The sequence below is a fragment of the Aquarana catesbeiana genome, linkage group LG13 (assembly GCF_042186555.1).
Source record: "Aquarana catesbeiana isolate 2022-GZ linkage group LG13, ASM4218655v1, whole genome shotgun sequence".
Taxonomy (NCBI): Eukaryota; Metazoa; Chordata; class Amphibia; order Anura; family Ranidae; genus Aquarana; species Aquarana catesbeiana.
The window spans coordinates 49212366-49230613 of NC_133336.1; the positions used below are offsets into that span (position 1 = coordinate 49212366).

The 18248-nt window shown below is 42.5% G+C and overlaps 1 protein-coding gene across 2 annotated transcripts in view; it reads right to left on the minus strand.

Moving 5' to 3' along the window:
* INF2 (inverted formin 2) overlaps positions 1-18248 on the minus strand; it is a 159661-nt gene that overhangs the window by 17296 nt on the left and 124117 nt on the right. For both annotated transcript variants that reach the window (XM_073609961.1, XM_073609960.1), the window contains exons 19-21: positions 15039-15141; positions 3646-3813; positions 629-1759 (exon numbers count right to left, since the gene is read on the minus strand). In XM_073609961.1, the coding sequence (XP_073466062.1) occupies positions 629-1759; positions 3646-3813; positions 15039-15141 (1402 nt within the window). The remainder of the gene's footprint in view (positions 1-628; positions 1760-3645; positions 3814-15038; positions 15142-18248) is intronic.

Below are 18248 nucleotides of genomic sequence, written 5' to 3' on the forward strand. Positions count from 1 at the left end.
GGGGAGAAGATCCCCTCACTCGCTGCCAAAACGGGGGGTAGAAAGGGGAGGGGGGGTACAGGGGCTGGTACATTTGTAAAATGTTACACCTTGAAATGTTACATCTTAAACATATCATTTAACACTATAAATTCAAACCCATCAAATCTTGTGCAGCTCTAAAATTTGTTGGTATGGTTTATTGAAAATTGCACTTCCCCCTCCTCACTGAAAGTTCTTTATGTGATTCCATAAGGGAAGGTGTTTGGAACATATACAAAGTGCATATAGCTTAAAGTGTCAATAAAACATTTGAGCTCTTGTGGCATGATCCACACTTGTGTGGTCCTGTTTTTAGCTGTAAGTATAGGCAATAGTTCCACTGAACACACTAAAACAGCAGCTGAGCCCCAGGAACTTCACTGGATCTACATAACAGTGCTCTAAATGAAAGTATTCATTGTGATTAAGGATTCTATTATGGGGATATTTAGGGCATTTGTAGCTCTTGAAAGCCTCCCTTTAAAAAGCACTACACCTAACACCACTTCTGCTAATTTACTAACTACAACATAACTTAAAATGCTCATTTAAAACGATAATGATAATGAAGTGATATACAATTAGAGATATGTATATAGGCAATTACCTTCACTGCTTTTGGAGTTCCTCTTTTTCTTTTTGTTCTTGGAAGAGCCTTTTCTGACCTTGCAATCATCAGAAGTTTGGACAGGAGTGGCCGATTCTGAAGATTTGTTTACAGAGTCATCAGTTAACAGGTTTTCTTTAGTTTGTGAGACAATGTCTAGTGACCCATTTGTGGAAGCATCGGGAGGACCATTGTTATAAACTTGTCTCCCATTTGTCTGATCTGGTGAGGGAACATCAGAAGTTTCAATCTTTTCATTAGAAGAGACATCAGCGTTCCCATTGTTGTTCCCATTGTTAAGTGCAGATGTGGGCATGTTGGCAGTATCTTTATCCTGAGCTGGTGGGGAAACCTCTACACTCTTATCCTTCTCATTTACTGAGCACACTTCAGCCACGCTAACCTCCTCAGCTAACCCTGAAATAAGAAACACATTCCCACTTTCCTCTTCCTCCAAAGAACTTGGTTCTGGGTCCTGAGTTGGCAAAACACCATCAGCCACTGATATATTTTCCTCAGAAGGCACATCAGCTAAATTATTGTTGGAAAGACCATCAACCACTGAAGTTGGCCATCCAATAGAAGCACTAACTGAAGAATCTATTTGATCATGCACAAGCCCTTTATTACAAATGTCTTTTTCTGGACTCTGGATGTTGTTATTATTCAGAACATCTGTGATTTTGGAGTCCACTTCATCTGATTGGTAGTGACTCGTCTCAGATGCACAAGCACCTACATGAGATATAACATTGGTTTGTGTAGGTTTTTGAGAATTCAGTGTTGTATCTTCTTCGCATCCAATAGTACTTGTATTTTTTGAGATAACCACTTCACAAGACTGAACCTGTATACTGCCTGGAAGACTTTCTTTTTCCTGATTGGCCTCATTAATGAGATGTGTGTTTGGACCCAAGATAACACTCTGCATATTATCAGTGTTCTCCAAGCAACATTTAGTGACTAAAGGATCTTCTTCTACCTTGACATTGTCTTTTGGTTCAATATGACCCACATTATTTTTGTCCTCAGTTGGCAGAGAAGATTTAGAGACACTTTCATCAACTGTTGTGGAAGAACCGTCATTAGTGGTCCCTTTTGCATCCCCATTCAACAATTGCACAGGTTTGCCTTCGTAAAAACAAGACCAGACAGTTTTAGTGGATTCATATAACACTAGTAAGTAGCGCACATAAACATGCGATACCAAGCAATTTGTTGTACTTGCCACTGGGCATGCAATAAAGTTAGGGAAAGCATTTTAGAAGCAAAAAAAAAAAATCAAGCAAGTTAGTTTATTTTCTGGCATGCAGAGAACCAGACAAGATATTTACATCATATCAAGAACAGACAACATAGCAAAATCTATTTTATTTTTTAGCATGCAAATGAGATAAAGTCTTCTTTTTGGTAAATGAAACAGAGAAACTCATATTGCACATCCTAATCTGAAATGTATCCTTATTTACAAAATAAATACGACTTCTCTAACCATTACCACCATTCTCTTTTTTTTTTTTTTTACAAAATAATACATTTTATACCAACTCTTGTTTACCAGTTTTATTTCTGTATAACATGGGGAAAAAACATTTTTCCTGTTACTAAAGATAGAATGTTCTGGTGTATATGAATCTTGTGGTTTGTCCAAATATTCGGCCTTTATTGGGACAAGGAATGCGTTATATCACTAAAGCACAATATAGATGACCAGATCTAGGGACATAATATTCTAGACTACTTCTTTCATACAGAAACCTAATGTCACTCTTTTATGACACATAATGGGTCTCATTAAACAAAAATGTTTTTTTTTTCCCCCCTAATGTCAGTCCCAAAGTCTGTTCTTTGCATTAGGCTAAATGGTCACATATCACCCCCTCAAGAGGGAAGCTTGCACAGAATGTGTATTAGACTGGAGGGCTATTAACCCCATAATAAATACCCATGTTTTGGGTTAATTGGTGCTGTGTCTGATTCTTTGCCAGATCTTCACTGCTCTCTGAAATCTAAGCAAAGAATTAAATTTTATTCCTTGCACTGCCTTACAAGATGGCACTTTATTTCAGGAAGAGCTAAGTGGATCAACGACCTGCAAGTTCTCTATTCATTTCTTTTGTGCATCCACTGAATGGGCACATGATACAGTATTTATGCTGACCTTCTACTGGATTCTCTATTAGAATATATAGAGACTTCACTTGGGCCAATCACAAGAGTAATTTAGTTGAATTGACCTGCTATAGCTATGCAAGGGGTAATGGATACATTTTTCCAGCTAGGGTCAAAGGCAAAATTTCAAGTATAATTGGAGGATAAAATCCTTTCCACTCATCCGAAATTGGAGAACTTTCCTTTAGGTGGGCTACCCTTCAAATTAAACTATATTATTAATTTGATGCTAACTTGTCCATTTAAGTGCTTTTTTGTGTTACATTTTCCTTCTCCGTGAAAGCAAAAACCAACATACTTGCATACGTTTTATCAACAAAGCTAGTACCCAAACAGGTCCTCAAGGTTACGCCACTAACCTACAGTACTGTATATAGACAGAGCACCACTAAACTGTAATTAAAATGAAAAGTAGTTTATCTTCCGTAATTTTTCTCACAATACAATTGCATAAATCAAGCGTGATTAATCAAAGCAAATGCATTGTAGGAAAGTCTGCAAAAAAGTTAATCTGTTGCTACTCTATCACAGGGGTAGCAACAAAATAGACCTCCTACTGCTTTTATCAATGTGTCACTACTACAAATTTTTATGGGCATACAATTGATCCCTGTATCTCAAATATAAGCAAGAAACAAAAAGAACATATGTAAAACAATGCACATGCAGAGCCTACAAACTATGCAAGCAAGCAATTTTTTTTTCAAAGAAGACTATAAAAGCGTCAGCATGCAAACAAGCTCAGAAACACCTAGTCCAGAAATGTCTGCAGGAAAGCCACTAGTCTCTGTTTAGCGTAAGGTTTGGGAGGTGTGATCTCCTGGGCGAGACAGCAGATCTCATACCTAATTCTGTAGGAAGTTTTGTGCTTAAATCATTTGTAGAAGCTTTGAGGGCCCCATCAGATTCCGTTTTGTTTTTTGCAGTCTTGCGTAGGTGGAAACCTTTTTTGATATCTGCCAGCAAGGCATCAATAATACAGCCTTCTTCCAACTTAACAGCACCTTTTCGAACTAGACATTGAAAAAAAAAAGATAAATATGAATAAAATAACCCACATTTTTATAGCACAATGCACCAATATACCAGGTAACATATTTATTCTGAGAAGGTAGGGAAGAGTCACTATTTTTACCTAGTTCTTTAAATGATGGTCTGGTGTACCTATTGTAGGTCTTCAAGTTTACCATGGTTGGTTTAAGGGGTACCAACCTTTTCCATTCGATTTTGAATTATATATAATAGAGATAATGCAGACAGAGGAGTGGCAATGCTACTAGGTTGTTGGGAACACCCAAAGCTCCAAAGGTGGGTAGAGAAGAGGATCTATAGTAATCAAGGCACTTATTATGCAGGTAAAAAACACCAGGTGCAGGTAGAATGCTTACCATGCCTTTAAAGTAGGAGAAGCCAATAGGTGATTAAGCCCCCAAGTCTTGCCCCATTTCTAAAATATACATTTTGGGTAAATTGTCCCATTAAAGGGGTTGTAAAGGAAGTGTTCACAATCCATGCCAGCCCCTCTGCTAGCATAAAATGTACTATACGGTGTATGTTGTTTTTTTTAAATTCTTCTTCTAAGTACCCTTTTTCACATCGCCAATCAGCGGTCACGTGACCGCCCGCCAGTCTCCTCCTCTGATGAATGCACTACGGAGGGAAGGGCTGAGATCTCCCTCTGACATCTGCCAGGTAGTCACGTGACCGCAGATCAGTGAAGTAAAACAAGGCATTTAGAAGAAGAATTTTAAAAAAGCACATACACTGTAGAATACATGTTGTCCTAACAGAGGGGCTGCCAGCAATTGTGAGCAGTAACTTTACTGCCACTCGGAACGGCGATAGAGAGGGAGGGGCGGCGCACACACAGGAGCTGACAGAGGGAGGGGAAAGCTGCGGGATGAAGGAGGCACATAAACCGACCCCAGTAATCAAGGCTTAGCAGCCATAATTACTGTGATCAGGACACACAGGGGGACACAGGAACAGGCAGAATCAACTAAGTTTTTACAGCTTAGAAAAGGAAAAAAATGACACTGCACAAGCACTATGCATATTAACATGCTTAAAAGTAACATTATCTTTTTTTTTTTTTTTTTAGGGTTACAACCACTTTAATGTAATATTTTTCAAAGTACATGAATAAAAAAAAATGCAAGGAACATGGCCACCTTTGTTACAAACCTATTTTATGGCATCCTGCTTTCTCAAAAGCAAAGACACTGCAAACCATGAAATAAATATCTGATTGTGCAAAATGATTTAGGTCCTATTTATAGCATAACAAGGTACTTTGAGCACTGTCATTATTAAGGAAATACAATCACTAGTAAAGTTAATCTTTATTTATTTACAGAAATAATAGTAAAGGTGAAGCGTGGCAAGGAGACCACTACTCCATAAAAATAGAGGAATTGCTCATTCATGTAACAATATCCAAAACCTCTGATAAAAACTTGCCATGGATGATGAAAACCTGAAAATCAGCATTAAGAGCAGTAGATCACCATTATCTGAGGGCAGAGAAAATAATTACCCTTCACAGAGGTCACAAACAATTTCCGGCACATTCTCGGTAAACAACAAACACACTATAATGTTTACACTAATGCTTGCATTAAGTGATCATCACAAGCAATATTGGTCATATTGCCTACTGCAATTAGGCACATATGGGCGACCTAATTAAGGGACGCCGTTTAATAATTTTACCCTACATTGTGTTATGCTCACAAAGCTCCTACTTTGACTGACACTGGTGGAGTGCTGCTTAAGGAGGTCAGGAATAAAAGGGAAGGACAACTGTGTCCCATGATGTACTTCAAAGAAAAGGATTTTACAGGTAAGCTGTTATAAAAATCCTATTTTCTTATTGTACATCACGGGTCACAGAGCCATAGTAGTTACTATGTGGGATGTCCCATAGCAATGCCAACTGAAGGGAGGGAGACAACAAAAGTAGGGCAACAAGAGACTAGAGGACTTATACTGTAGCCTGCAGGACACTGCGCCCAAAGGCGATATCCTTATGACCTTTTACATCTACTTGATAGAATCTGGTAAATGTATGGACCGAAGACCAAGTTGCGGCCTTGCAGATCTGAGCCATGGAGGCTTGGTGATGCACTGCCCAAGAAGCACTAACAGCCCTGGTGGAGTGAGCTTTAATATGAAAAGGAGGAATTTTCCTCTTTAAACCATTGAACAATCACTTGATGAATCTATTTAGAAATGGTAGATTTCGACGCTGCCTGTCCTCTTTTAGGACCGTCTGGTAACACAAACAAAACAGCGGTCACTTTCAAATAGACCTTGACCGCTCACACCACATCTGAATGTAGTGACCTCTCTTCCACAGAATGAGGTTCTGGAAAAAATGAAGGCAGAACAATATCCTGGCTTAAATGAAAACCTGACACTACCTTCGGTAGGAATTTAGGATGAGGCCGCAATACAACCTTATCCTTATGAATAGTCAAATATGGCTCTTTACAAGAAAGAGCAGCCAACTCTGATACTCTTCTTGCAGAAGATACAGCAACCAAGAAAATGTATTTTCCTCGTCAGGAGGACGCTGGCTCAAAAGGCTGTTTTTGTAATGCCGACAGGACTAAATTTAAGTCCCAAGGGTTCAGGGGTGACCTAACTGGAGGATTAATCCATGTTACCCCCTGAATAAAATAACGAACCAGAGAGTGTGAAGCAAGTGGTCGTTGAAAAAACATTGATAAGGCAGACACCTGGCCTTCGATAGTACCCAAGGCCAGCTTAATTTCTAATCCCATCTGTAAGAATTCAAGGATCCTGGCTATGACATATTTCCTGGGGTGCCAACCCCTGGATTCACACTCTATAGTATATAATACTGGAGGCTGGCTTCCTAGCATTAACCAAAGTAGAAACTACTGAAGCTGACAGCCCATGGTCTTTCAGAATGTGTGTCTCAATAGCCAAGCCTACCACCATCTGTATGATCTTGGCAAACCAAGATCTCCTGGGCCACAAGAATCACCTCCTTCCCTTCTTGCTTGATCCTGCGAAGAAGGTGTGGAAGCAGCAGAACAGGAGGGAACGCATAGATCAGTGAAAACTGATCCCATGGAAAAACCAAGGCATGTTCCGTATGCCAACGGATCCCTTGTCCTTGACACAAAGTTGTCGATCTTGTTGTTGAACCTGGATGCAAACAGATCCACGTCCGGAACTCCCCATCTTTGACATATTGACAGAAAGAAGTCGGGGTGAAGGGATAATTTTCCCGGGAACAATTGTTGGCTACTCAAGTAGTCCACCTGCGAATTCTCTATTTCTGGAATGAAAATTGCTGATAGGCAAAGAATGTTGATTTCTGCCCAAGATAGAATATGATTCACCTCTCTATCGCGGCACGACTTCTCACGTCCCCTTGGTGATTGATATGGGCCACTGCTGTGGCATTGTCGGATTGGATCCTGACAGGACAATTCCGTAGTCTGAGCATCCAGGCCTCTAGGGCCAGGCGTACTGCATGAATCTCTAGAATATTGATGGGCAAGGTCCTCTCTGATTTGGACCATTTCCCTTGGACAGATGCTTCTTCCAGGACTGCTCCCCAGCCCAGAAGGCTGGCATCTGTTACCACCTTCCAGGTGACTGGTAGAAAGGATTTTCCTTTTTGAAGATTCCTGGATATCAACCACCAATTGAGGCTCTGGCGCACTTTGGAGGATAAACGCATTGGGAAGTCCAGAGCTTGGACCTTCTTGTTCCCAGTTGACAGGATACTGTTTTGCAACAGTCTTGAATGAAACTGCGCATAAGGAACGGCCTCGAAAGAAGCCACTATCTTTCTCAATAACTTCATGCAAAGTCGAATATAATGATTCTTCTTTGTTTTGACCAACTGAATCAGTTGCTTTATGGAACCGATCCTTTCCTGGGGCAAAAACACCTTCTTCTGAACTGTATCTATGATCAGCCCCAAGCACTGCCATCTCCTTGATGGTTTTAAGGAGGCTTTCTCTAGGTTGAGAATCCAACCTAGGTATTCCAGGTAGCTCACTGCGGAGACCAAACTTTGGTTTAAACGGGCTACCGACTGATCTATCAAGAGTAGATCGTCTAAGTAGGCTGGTATCATTATAGCTTGAGCCCTTAACCTGGCTAAAGGAGGAGCCAGGACCTTTGTAAACATTCGAGGTGCAGTAGCTAGACCGAAAGGCAGAGCTACAAACTGAAAATGAAGATTTTCCACCTCGAAACGTAGAAATTTCTGGTGAGCGGGGAAAATTGGCACATGGAGATAAGCATCCTTGATGTCAATTGATGCCAGAAATTCTCCCCCTTGTAGGATGGAGACTACTGATTGGATTGACTCCATGCGAAAGGAACGGATATTCAAAAACTGGTTTAGATCTTTAAGATCTAAAATGGGTCTGACATCCCCGTTTGGTTTTGGAACCGTGAAAAGGTTTGAATAAAACTCTAATCCTTGCTCTTCCAAGGGTACCACCAATATCACTCTTTAAGACAAGAGATGAATGAATGAATGATTTGTAAAGGGCTGCAAATGTGAATTGAATCGCCCCAAGGCGCTAAATGCGTTTGTGTTGAACAGCTTCTTAGAAGAGGAAGGTTTTGAGTTTTTTCCTGAAGGCCAGATGGTTTTCTTCCATGCGGATGCGAGTCGGAAGAGTATTCCATAGCCGAGGTCCCTGGACTGCGAATCTGCGTTCTCCCCTTGCTTTGTATCGGTATTTGGGAACGAGGAGGAGGTTTTGGTTGGATGATCGCAGATTTCGATTGGGTGTGTAGTGTTTTATTTTCTCTCTGAGGTATTGAGGGGCGTTACCTTGTATGCATTTGTGGGTGAGGCAGAGGGTCTTGAATGTGATCAGATTCTTTACTGTTAGCCAATGTAGGCTCCTCAGGGATGGGGAGCTGGACTCCCAGGGTTTTTTTCCTGTTAGCAGTCTTGCCGCCGCGTTTTGAATGGCCTGTAGGCGCGCAAGCTGATATTGAGGTAAACCTATGTAGAGTGAGTTTGCGTAGTCGAGACGGGAATTGATGATTGTTCCAACTACTGCTGCTTTGTCCTCTTCTGGGATAAAGGGAATAAGTCTGCGTAGCAGGCGGAGGAGATCGTGAGATCCGCTAACTACTGATCCTATTTGTGCATCCATTGTCATTTCTGAGTCAAAGATAACTCCGAGACTCTTGGCTTTGGTGCTCGGAGAGATGGTCTGTCCAAAGATGGTGGGAGGTGTCCATGGAGTCTTGGTTTTGGGATTTTGGTTAGCGTGTAGGAGGAGAAGTTCTGTTTTTGACCCGCTGAGTTTGAGGGAAGTAATGGTCATCCAGTCATGTATCAAAGTGAGGCATTTCTCTAGTTGCTGATAGTGGTCTTTTTGTTCGGTGATGCGAAAGTAGATTTGGTATCGTCATTCATTCATTCATTCATTCATTCAAGAGATGATCCAAAAGGTAGAAAGAGAGTCTTCTTTTTCACTGGATCTCTAGGAACGTTTGATCTGAGAAAACGAGGAGACGTGAACTCTCAGAACTCTAGTTTGTAACCTAGAGAAATTGAGGAAGCCACCCATCTGTCTTGACATTGTTCCTGCCAGACCCTTGAAAACTGTAGAAGCCTTCCCCCCCACTAGAGCGAGCGGGGGAGTCCCTTCATAAGGTGGCTTTAGTATTTTGTTTTGTGGGTTTCCTCCCCCAGGTCCTCTTTTGGCCCTCGGACTGACCCTGAGGTTTACCTCTTGAACCTGACGGTGGAGGCCGTCATGACTGCCTGGAGACCGATACCCCTGGCACTGGAGAAGAAACACGTTTAAAAGAGAAATGTTTAAACTTCTTCTTAACCGGTAAAAAGGAACTTTTCTCACTAGAAATTCTTTGGATATACTTATCCAGATCGTCTCCAAATAACCGTTCACCATGAAATGGGAAACTAGCCAAGAGCTTTTTGCATGGCGCTTCAGCTGACCAATTTTTCAACCATAGGATTCTACGCACATGTACCAGCCCTAGCGTGAGGCCTGCAGAACAGAATCTTTTATAGCGTCTACTGTAAAACATAACGCTTCTGATATCCTAGCCAAATACTGGGCCTGCTGATCAGGAATAACCTTGAGCACTTCTATAAACTGGTCCTTTAAGGACTGAGATACACCAATCGCTGCCACCGCAGGCTGAACGACTGAACCTGCGAGCGAAATATAGTTTTGAAAAAGGAATTCCAACTTATCTGTTGGATCTTTTAGCATATGAGCATTGTCTACTGGACAAGTCAGGTTTTTGTTTACAGAGGATATACAGTCAGGTCCATAAATATTGGGACATTGATGCAATTCTAATCTTTTTTGGCTCTATACACCACCACAATGGATTTGAAATGAAACAAACAAGATGTACTTTAACTGCAGACTTTCAGCTTTAATTTGAGGGTATTTACATCCAAATCAGCTGAACAGTGTAGGAATTACAACAGTTTGTATATGTGCCTCCCACTTTTTAAGGGACCAAAAGTAATGGGACAATTGGCTGCTCAGCCGGTCCATGGCCAGGTGTGTGTTATTCCCTCATTATCCCATTTACAAGGAGCAGATAAAAGGTCTAGAGTTCATTTCAAGTGTGCTATTTGCATTTGGAATCTGTTGCTGTCAACTTTCAATATGAGATCCAAAGAGCTGTCACTAACAGTGAAGCAAGCCGTCATTATGCTGAAAAAAACAAAACAAACCCATCAGAGAGATAGCAAAAACATTAGGTGTGGCCAAATCAACTGTTTGGAACATCCTTAAAATGAAAGAACACACCAGTGAGCTCAGCAACACCAAAAGACCCGGAAGACCACGGAAAACAACTGTGGTGGATGACCGAAGAATTCTTTCCCTGGTGAAGAAAACACCCTTCACAACAGTTGGCCAGATCAAGAACACTCTCCAGGAGGTAGGTGTATGTGTGTCAAAGTCAACAATCAAGAGAAGACTTCACCAGAGTGAATACAGAGGGTTCACCACAAGATGTAAACCATTGGTGAGCCTCAAAAACAGGAAGGCCAGATTAGAGTTTGCTAAACAACATCTAAAAAAGCCTTCACAGTTCTGGAACAACATCCTGTGGACAGATGAGACCAAGATCAACTTAGGAAAGGAAAGAAGGAGAAGCAACTTAGGAGAAGTAAAGGAACTGCTCATGATCCAAAGCATACCACCTCATCAGTGAAGCATGGTGGTGGTAGTGTCATGGTGTGGGCATGTATGGCTGTCAATGAAACTGGTTCTTTTGTATTTATTGATGATGTGACTGCTGACAAAAGCAGCAGGATGAATTCTGAAGTGTTTTGGGCAATATTATCTGCTCATATTCAGCAAGATGCTTCAGAACTCATTGGACGGCGCTTCACAGTGCAGATGGACAATGACCTGAAACATACCGCAAAAGCAACCACAGAGTTTTTTAAAGGGAAAGAAGTCAAATGTTATGCAATGGCCAATTAGTCACTTGACCTGAATATGATTGAGCATGCATTTCACTTGCTGAAGATGAAACTGAAGGGAAAATGCCCCAAGAACAAGCAGGAACTGAAGACAGTTGCAGTTTGAGGCCTGGCAGAGCAACACCAGGGATGAAACCCAATGTCTGGTGATGTCTATGTGTTCCAGACTTCAGGCTGTAATTGACTCCAAAGGATTTGCAACAAAGTATTAAAAAGTGAAAGTTTGATGGATGATTGTTAATCTGTGCCATTACTTTTGGTCCTTTAAAAAGTGGGTGTCACATATACAAACTATTGTAATTCCTACACCGTTCACCTGATTTGGCTGTAAATTCCCTCAAATTAAAGCTAAAAGTCTGCAGTTAAAGCACATCTTGTTTGTTTCATTTCAAATCCATTGTGGTGGTGTATAAAGCCAAAAAGATTAGAATTGTGTTAATGTCCCAATATTTATGGACCTGACTGTAGTAGCGTCAATTGCTGGAATTCCCCATTTCTTATAGAACTCTTCCTCCATAGTATAAAGTATCGAAAACTTTTTCGGAGGAAAAAATTTTATCTGGGTGCTCCCACTCAGAATACATAAGCTTTTTTTAGCCATGAATGGATAGGAAAAGCATGAACAGATTGGGGAGGCTTTAGTGAACCCAAACCAGAAGTGGGCTCATCGAATGACTGCGTTATTGGCAGTAAAAATGTAGAGTGGACCAATTCAGAGAGAGACTGTACCAACAACCTTTCCTGCGAACCTGATCCTTCCGTATTAGGTTCTTCGGAAGAGGAGACATCAGCCTCTTCCTGGTCCCTTGAGAGAAATTCGTCATCTCTCGCCCCTTGTTCCTCAGCATGAGGGTCCTGAGCAATGGACGGGGACCTGCTACGCTTAGTCCCACTCTGGGATGTGATTAAAGCATCAATTTTTTGCTCCAAACTTTAAATGGTTGAAGAAAAAACCTCCTTAGTAATATACACAGGGGCTGCAGTGTTAAGAGCACCTGCAACACTTGCCCCTCCTGATGGCTCACTCTGACCAGCCATATTACTCTCAGGGGAGGATGCCATTGTGGTTGAGATGGTTCTAGGCTCCTGTGTGACTATAGTCTCTCTAGAGCCCCTTTTTTGAGGTGTTTTTAACCCCCCTTCCGACCATAGCCCAATGCACAAAGCACTACCAGAAGGAATGTATCCACTGCTTGAGCAATAGTCCAGCTCTGCTACTGCTATTAATGCTCAGTCTGATGCAGTAGTAAAAGTAAATGTGTCAAAAGGAATGCCTGTGTCACCAAACCTCTTTGCTCTTGTGGCCCTCCGCAACTTGCAACAGCAACAATGGTACCTTTTAAAACACCCCTTCCCACGCTAGATGTTGGAGGATGCCAATGCCGCGCTAAGCCCCACCCCCCCGTCTACAGCCCTTACTCTTTCCTTCAAAAAAGAGCTTTTCCCGTGAGAGCGCGGGCTCCGATCCTATGGGATCACACAGAGAGGGGAAGACATGGCGAAGGGGGGGCCTGGAAGCCGCCGAGTGGCGTGCCTTTCCCGCCCTTTTTTTTTTTTTTTTGGAAGCGTACCTTCCCCGAGAAGAGGGGAAGAAAAAAAAGCACAGGGGGGCGTCTGGAGGGGAGGAACCCCCCCCCCCGACTTACCGGAGGTCTGCTGCCGGCCGGAGGAAGAAAAAACTGCTGTTTCCTGGATACATTATGAGCTCTCTGAGAAGCATGAGACGGTAAATGCTCTATACAGCCCCCAGTGGTGACACATAGACATGACAACATTTACAAAAATTAAAGGAGACATTCATAAGAAAATTTTGAAAATTTCTTAGAAAACTCCACTTACCTTTTCCGCCGCTGGGTTTTCTGTGGTAAACCAACAGACCCCATCTTCACCCTTCAGGATGGGTTCCGTTAAACCTTCAGGAGCTGGGGATCCTCGGGGAAACCCACAATCCTGGACCTGTATTAGCACCACCGCCAGTAAAACTTTATGGCCTTAATACCCAAAAGTACTGGATTCCGGAGTCCAGCTCTCTAAAAAGAGAAGCGTTACAGGCAAGACCTCGTTTCTTTGGATACAAGGCCCGGGTACCATTCAATTCAGCCAAAAAGACACTTTCAATGGATCCAGCTACATGGCTAGCCCCAGCATATGTACATACATACATACATATACACACACACACATATACATACATACACACACACATACATATACATACACACACTGTATGGTTAAAAATGCTGTAAATTAAGAAAGCTTTCTGATATAGAAGTATTTGCACACAGTGTTTGAAGGAACTCGGCAGGTAGGTTGTTCCAAACATCTTGGAGAACTAAGCCAAGATCTTCTGTGGATGTAAGCTGCATCAAATCTGTCTCTTCATGTAATCCCAGACAGACTTGATTATGTTGAGATCAGGGCTCTGTGGGGGCCAAACCAAGCACTTCCAGGACTCCTTGTTGTTCTTTACACTGAAGAGTTTTTAATGACATTAGCTGTACATTTGGGGTCGTTGTCCTGCTGCAGAATAAATTTGGGGCCAATCACTCCCCTCCCTGATGGTATGGCACGATGGATAAGTATCTGCCTGTATATCTCAGCATTGAGGACACCATTTATTTGGACCAAATCTCCACCTCCATTTACAGATATGCTGCTCCAAACTTGCAAGGAACCTCCACCATGCGTTCCCTGCAGACACTCATTATTGTACCGCTCTCCAGACCTTCGGCAGACAAACTCCCTCCTGCTGCAGCCAAATATTTCAAATGTTTACTTATCCGTCCAGAGCACCTGCGGCCATTTTCTGCACCCCAGTTCCTATGTTTTTGTGCATTGTTGAGTTGCTTAGCCTTGCTTCCACTTTGGAGGCATGGCTTTTGGTCGCAATACTTCCATGAAGACCACTTCTGGACAGACGTCTCTGGACAGTAGATGGGTGTACCTGGGTCTTACGGGTTATGGTACTGCTGGACATCTTCTGAAATCGAAGGAAGTAAGCATGATGTCTTTCATTTGATGCATTACGTTTTCTTGACTGACCACTGTGTCCACGGTTCTCAATATTGTCCATTTATTTGTGCTTCTTCAAAAGAGCTTGAACAGCACATCTTGAAACCCCAGTCTGCTTTGAAATCTTTGCCTGGGGGAGACCTTGTTAATGCAGTATAACTACCTTAAGTCTTATTGCTGGGCTCAGTCTTGCCATGGTGTATGACCTGTGACATTATACTGTCTTCCACAACCTCACCTTAGTAGAAGAGTTTGGCTGTTCCTCACCCAGTTTTAAGCCTCCTACACAGCCGTTTCTGTTTCACTTAATGACTGTATCAACCTATATATGAAGTTGATGCTCATTAGCAGCTGCTGGGTGTAATTGGTTAATCATACACAGACTCTAAATCCTACAAATACCCTAACTTTGTGCAAGTGTACATAGCGCGCAAGTGTAAGAATTGATGCTGGCTTTTAGTCAAAGGGTAGTCACACCAAAATATTTATTTGGCAATATTTAGATTTTTCTTTCTGTTTGCTCACTTTGCATTTTGGAAATTGATCAAAATAAAGAATTAAAATGTATATATTTTAAAGCATTCTTACTTTACAGCATCTCTTCACACCAGCCTAAAATGTTTGCACAGTAAAATGATATATATATAGCTATATATATTTGCATGTCTCAGCTTTCTGGTAAATGGCTACAATGACATGAATACATTGCTTAAACACCATTCTATTAGTATGACTCACTGATTTTTCCATTTTCGCCCTTCTGTCGCTTGGCTTCTTCCTCTTCCATTTGCTTTTTCCTTTTTTCAGCTTTAGCCGCCTGCTCTTTTCTATCTTTATTGTCCTACAATTAAAATAGATTTAGGTGGTCATGCATTGACATGCAGCTACAAATAGCAGAGGCGGTGGTAATTTACAGTAAACAGCACAAGGGAACAGTGAGGCTTGCACTGCAGGTCCTGCTAACTGAATCCAGCACACCAATACAGGCACTTACCCCATGGCAGAACTTATCTGGTATCATAGCACACCATTAATGGCCAGTATGCTAGCTACAGGACAGGGGGCAGAACTTGAAGCAGTGGATAACTAGCTCTGTAACATTTATTCTCAAATATTGAGTTTTTCCAAGACCAGGCAATTTTTTTATGGTCTACAGTAATACAGCAAAAAAAAAAAAATTAAAATAAAGGGAGGCTTTATAGTCATCTAATAGCTCCAATAGGTTGTACAGGCAAATATATATAAAACTCTCTCTGGGGAATGTTCAGATTGGCGTTTTATTTACTGGTACCCTTTCTTGCAGTTTTTACACAGTTCTCCATGCATCAGTCACCAAAGCTCTTGTCCTGCATGCTGTAGGTTTTATCAGTATGACTGATTGTTCCATTTGCATCCATCTGTCATTTGGCTGCTTCCAATCGGGCTGTAAACAGCCATACTGGACGTGTGCCGTTTCCCTGGGCTAGTTTATGACATTGCAAGATATTCAAGCTGCAGAAAGCAGTGGTGACCTTTAAAGGGTAGTTCCACGTTTGCAGTTAATCTGGAAACCCTCAGCCAGTGTATGTGTTTGTTATGCATTTCTATTACACAGTATACCTAAAAATAATTTTTAAAATATGTCCTACCTTTTTAGTTAATTTGGAGCAGGTGTATACAGAACTGCAAGCTATTCTGAATCGTTTTGTAGACAGACTGAGATAAGGTGCATTACCATACAGAAGCCTTAAAGCGAAGTTTCACTAAAAAAAATTTTTTGGATGTCAGCAGCTGCAAATACTGCAGCTGCTGACTTTTTAAAATAAGGACACTTACCTGTCCCGGGGTCCAGCGATGTCGGCACCCAAGACCAAACCGTCCCTCGATCCTCGGGTGCTGCCGCCGCCATTCTCACTGAGGGAATCAGGAAGTGAAGCGTTGCGACTTCCATGCGCGAGTCGCGCTGCGCATCTACACTGGTCCCCGTTGTGTTGTGGGAACTGGGTATTTCCCACAACACAACGGGGGTGGGTGGGGAGTCTGTGACTTCCATGCGCGGGTCGCGCTGAGCATCTACACTGGTCCCCGTTGTGTTGTGGGAACTGGGTATTTCCCACAACACAACAGGGGTGGGCGGGGAGTCTGCGGCTAGCTATACCCCGAAGTGGGTGCAGATACCTGTATTATACAGGTATCTGCACCCCCCTCCCCCCTGAAAGGTGCCAATTGTGACACCGGCGGGGGGGAGGAATCCGATGAGCGGAAGTTCCACTTTAGGGTGGAACTCCGCTTTAAGATCCTCAAACATTTGTTAGGACAGACAGTGAGCACATTTAATTTACAGCATAACTGAAATCTGCCAGCAAAGTACAGACGGAATTATACAGCAGTACACTCTGCTTTTATGGAGGATTGCAATGCATGTCTTACAGCATGGGGAAACATGAACAGGAAGCAGGAATATACAAGTACACTGAGCATAGACAGAATGTACATCCTGTGACTATATAACCACCATAGAATAAAACACTATAACACTGCAGCGCCACCTGCTGGTATAGATAGGTATACACACACATATATACACATATATACACATATATACACATACATATATATATATATATATATATATATATATATATATATATATATATATATATACACACACACATACATACACATTATAGAAAGCTACTTGCTGTTGCTTCTTTCAACACCTAACACTCTGCTTCTATTTTCACTGTCCAGTCACAGGCTCGGGCAAGGTCCAGAAAGACAGGGGCTCACTAGAAATTTGTTGAAGGTTTGTAGCACAAAGAGTCAGATTGGACCCTCTATTCTCCATTAGGCCCCTTTCACACTGGGGCAGGGTCGGCGGTAAAACAGCGCTATTTTTAGCGCCGCTTTACCGTCGTTTTAGCGGTGGTATTCGGTTGCTAGACCCCCTGCTAGCGGTCGAGAAAGGGTTAAAACCATATAGCAGTATAGCCGCGCTGCCCCATTGATTTCAATGGGCAGGAGCAGTGAAGGAGCAGTGTATACACCGCTCCTTCACCGCTCCAAAGATGCTGCTAGCAGGACTTTTTTTTACCATCCTGCCAGCACACCGCTCCAGTGTGAAAGCCCTCAAAGCTTTCACATTGGAGGCACAGCAGCGGCTCTTTCAGGGCACTTTGCAGGTGCTATTTTAAGCGCTGTAGCGCCTGCAAAGCGTGCCAGTGTGAAAGGGGTCTTATGGACTGGCAGGTGTAAACTGACTTGTGTCCATTTATATCCGCCTACCTGCAATGCAATCCAATCCAGTCAGCTAAAAAAAACAAAAAAAACATAGTGGATCCGTCCTCTATTTAGGTGGATCGGATGGCAGTCGTGTGTAAATGGACAGTGGAGTCCATTTACATCCAATCTCTCATAGAGCAGATGGGCTCTGTCCGTGTTTGCTCTGCATAAACTGAGCAGACACCAGCCTGTCACAGCCCCCCCCCCCCACTATGATCATCAGACAGATCCCCTGCTTATCAAAACAGAGAGTCAGTCTACCCTGTGTGAAAGGGGCCCAACTTCGGTGCACATCAGCAAAATACGGTATAAATGATGTGCAGAAAAGAAAGGACTAAATGTTTGATGCGTATGTAGCACTCCCTAGTGTTGCTAGAGAAAGGTTTATTGTTGTCAGTGTAGGTAAATTCAGGCTTGGCTGGCAGCCAAGCCTGTGTGTTTTTCTGGGTCAGGGTGAGTCGCTCAGGGAGGGCTGGTATGACTCACGCGCAGCATCTCTGATACCTCCCCCTACTTCTGGAAACTAGCAGAAAATTCCAGAAGGATGGGCGTGGAGGGGAGGAGGAGCTGCCTGGCGTATTCTGAGGGCCCTGACCAATCCTCGACAGATGGGTTTGGCAGGGGGCATAAAATACTCAGGGTCAGCCCAGCTGGGGCAGTGGAGTTCGGGTGGAAGGTGGAGATTGA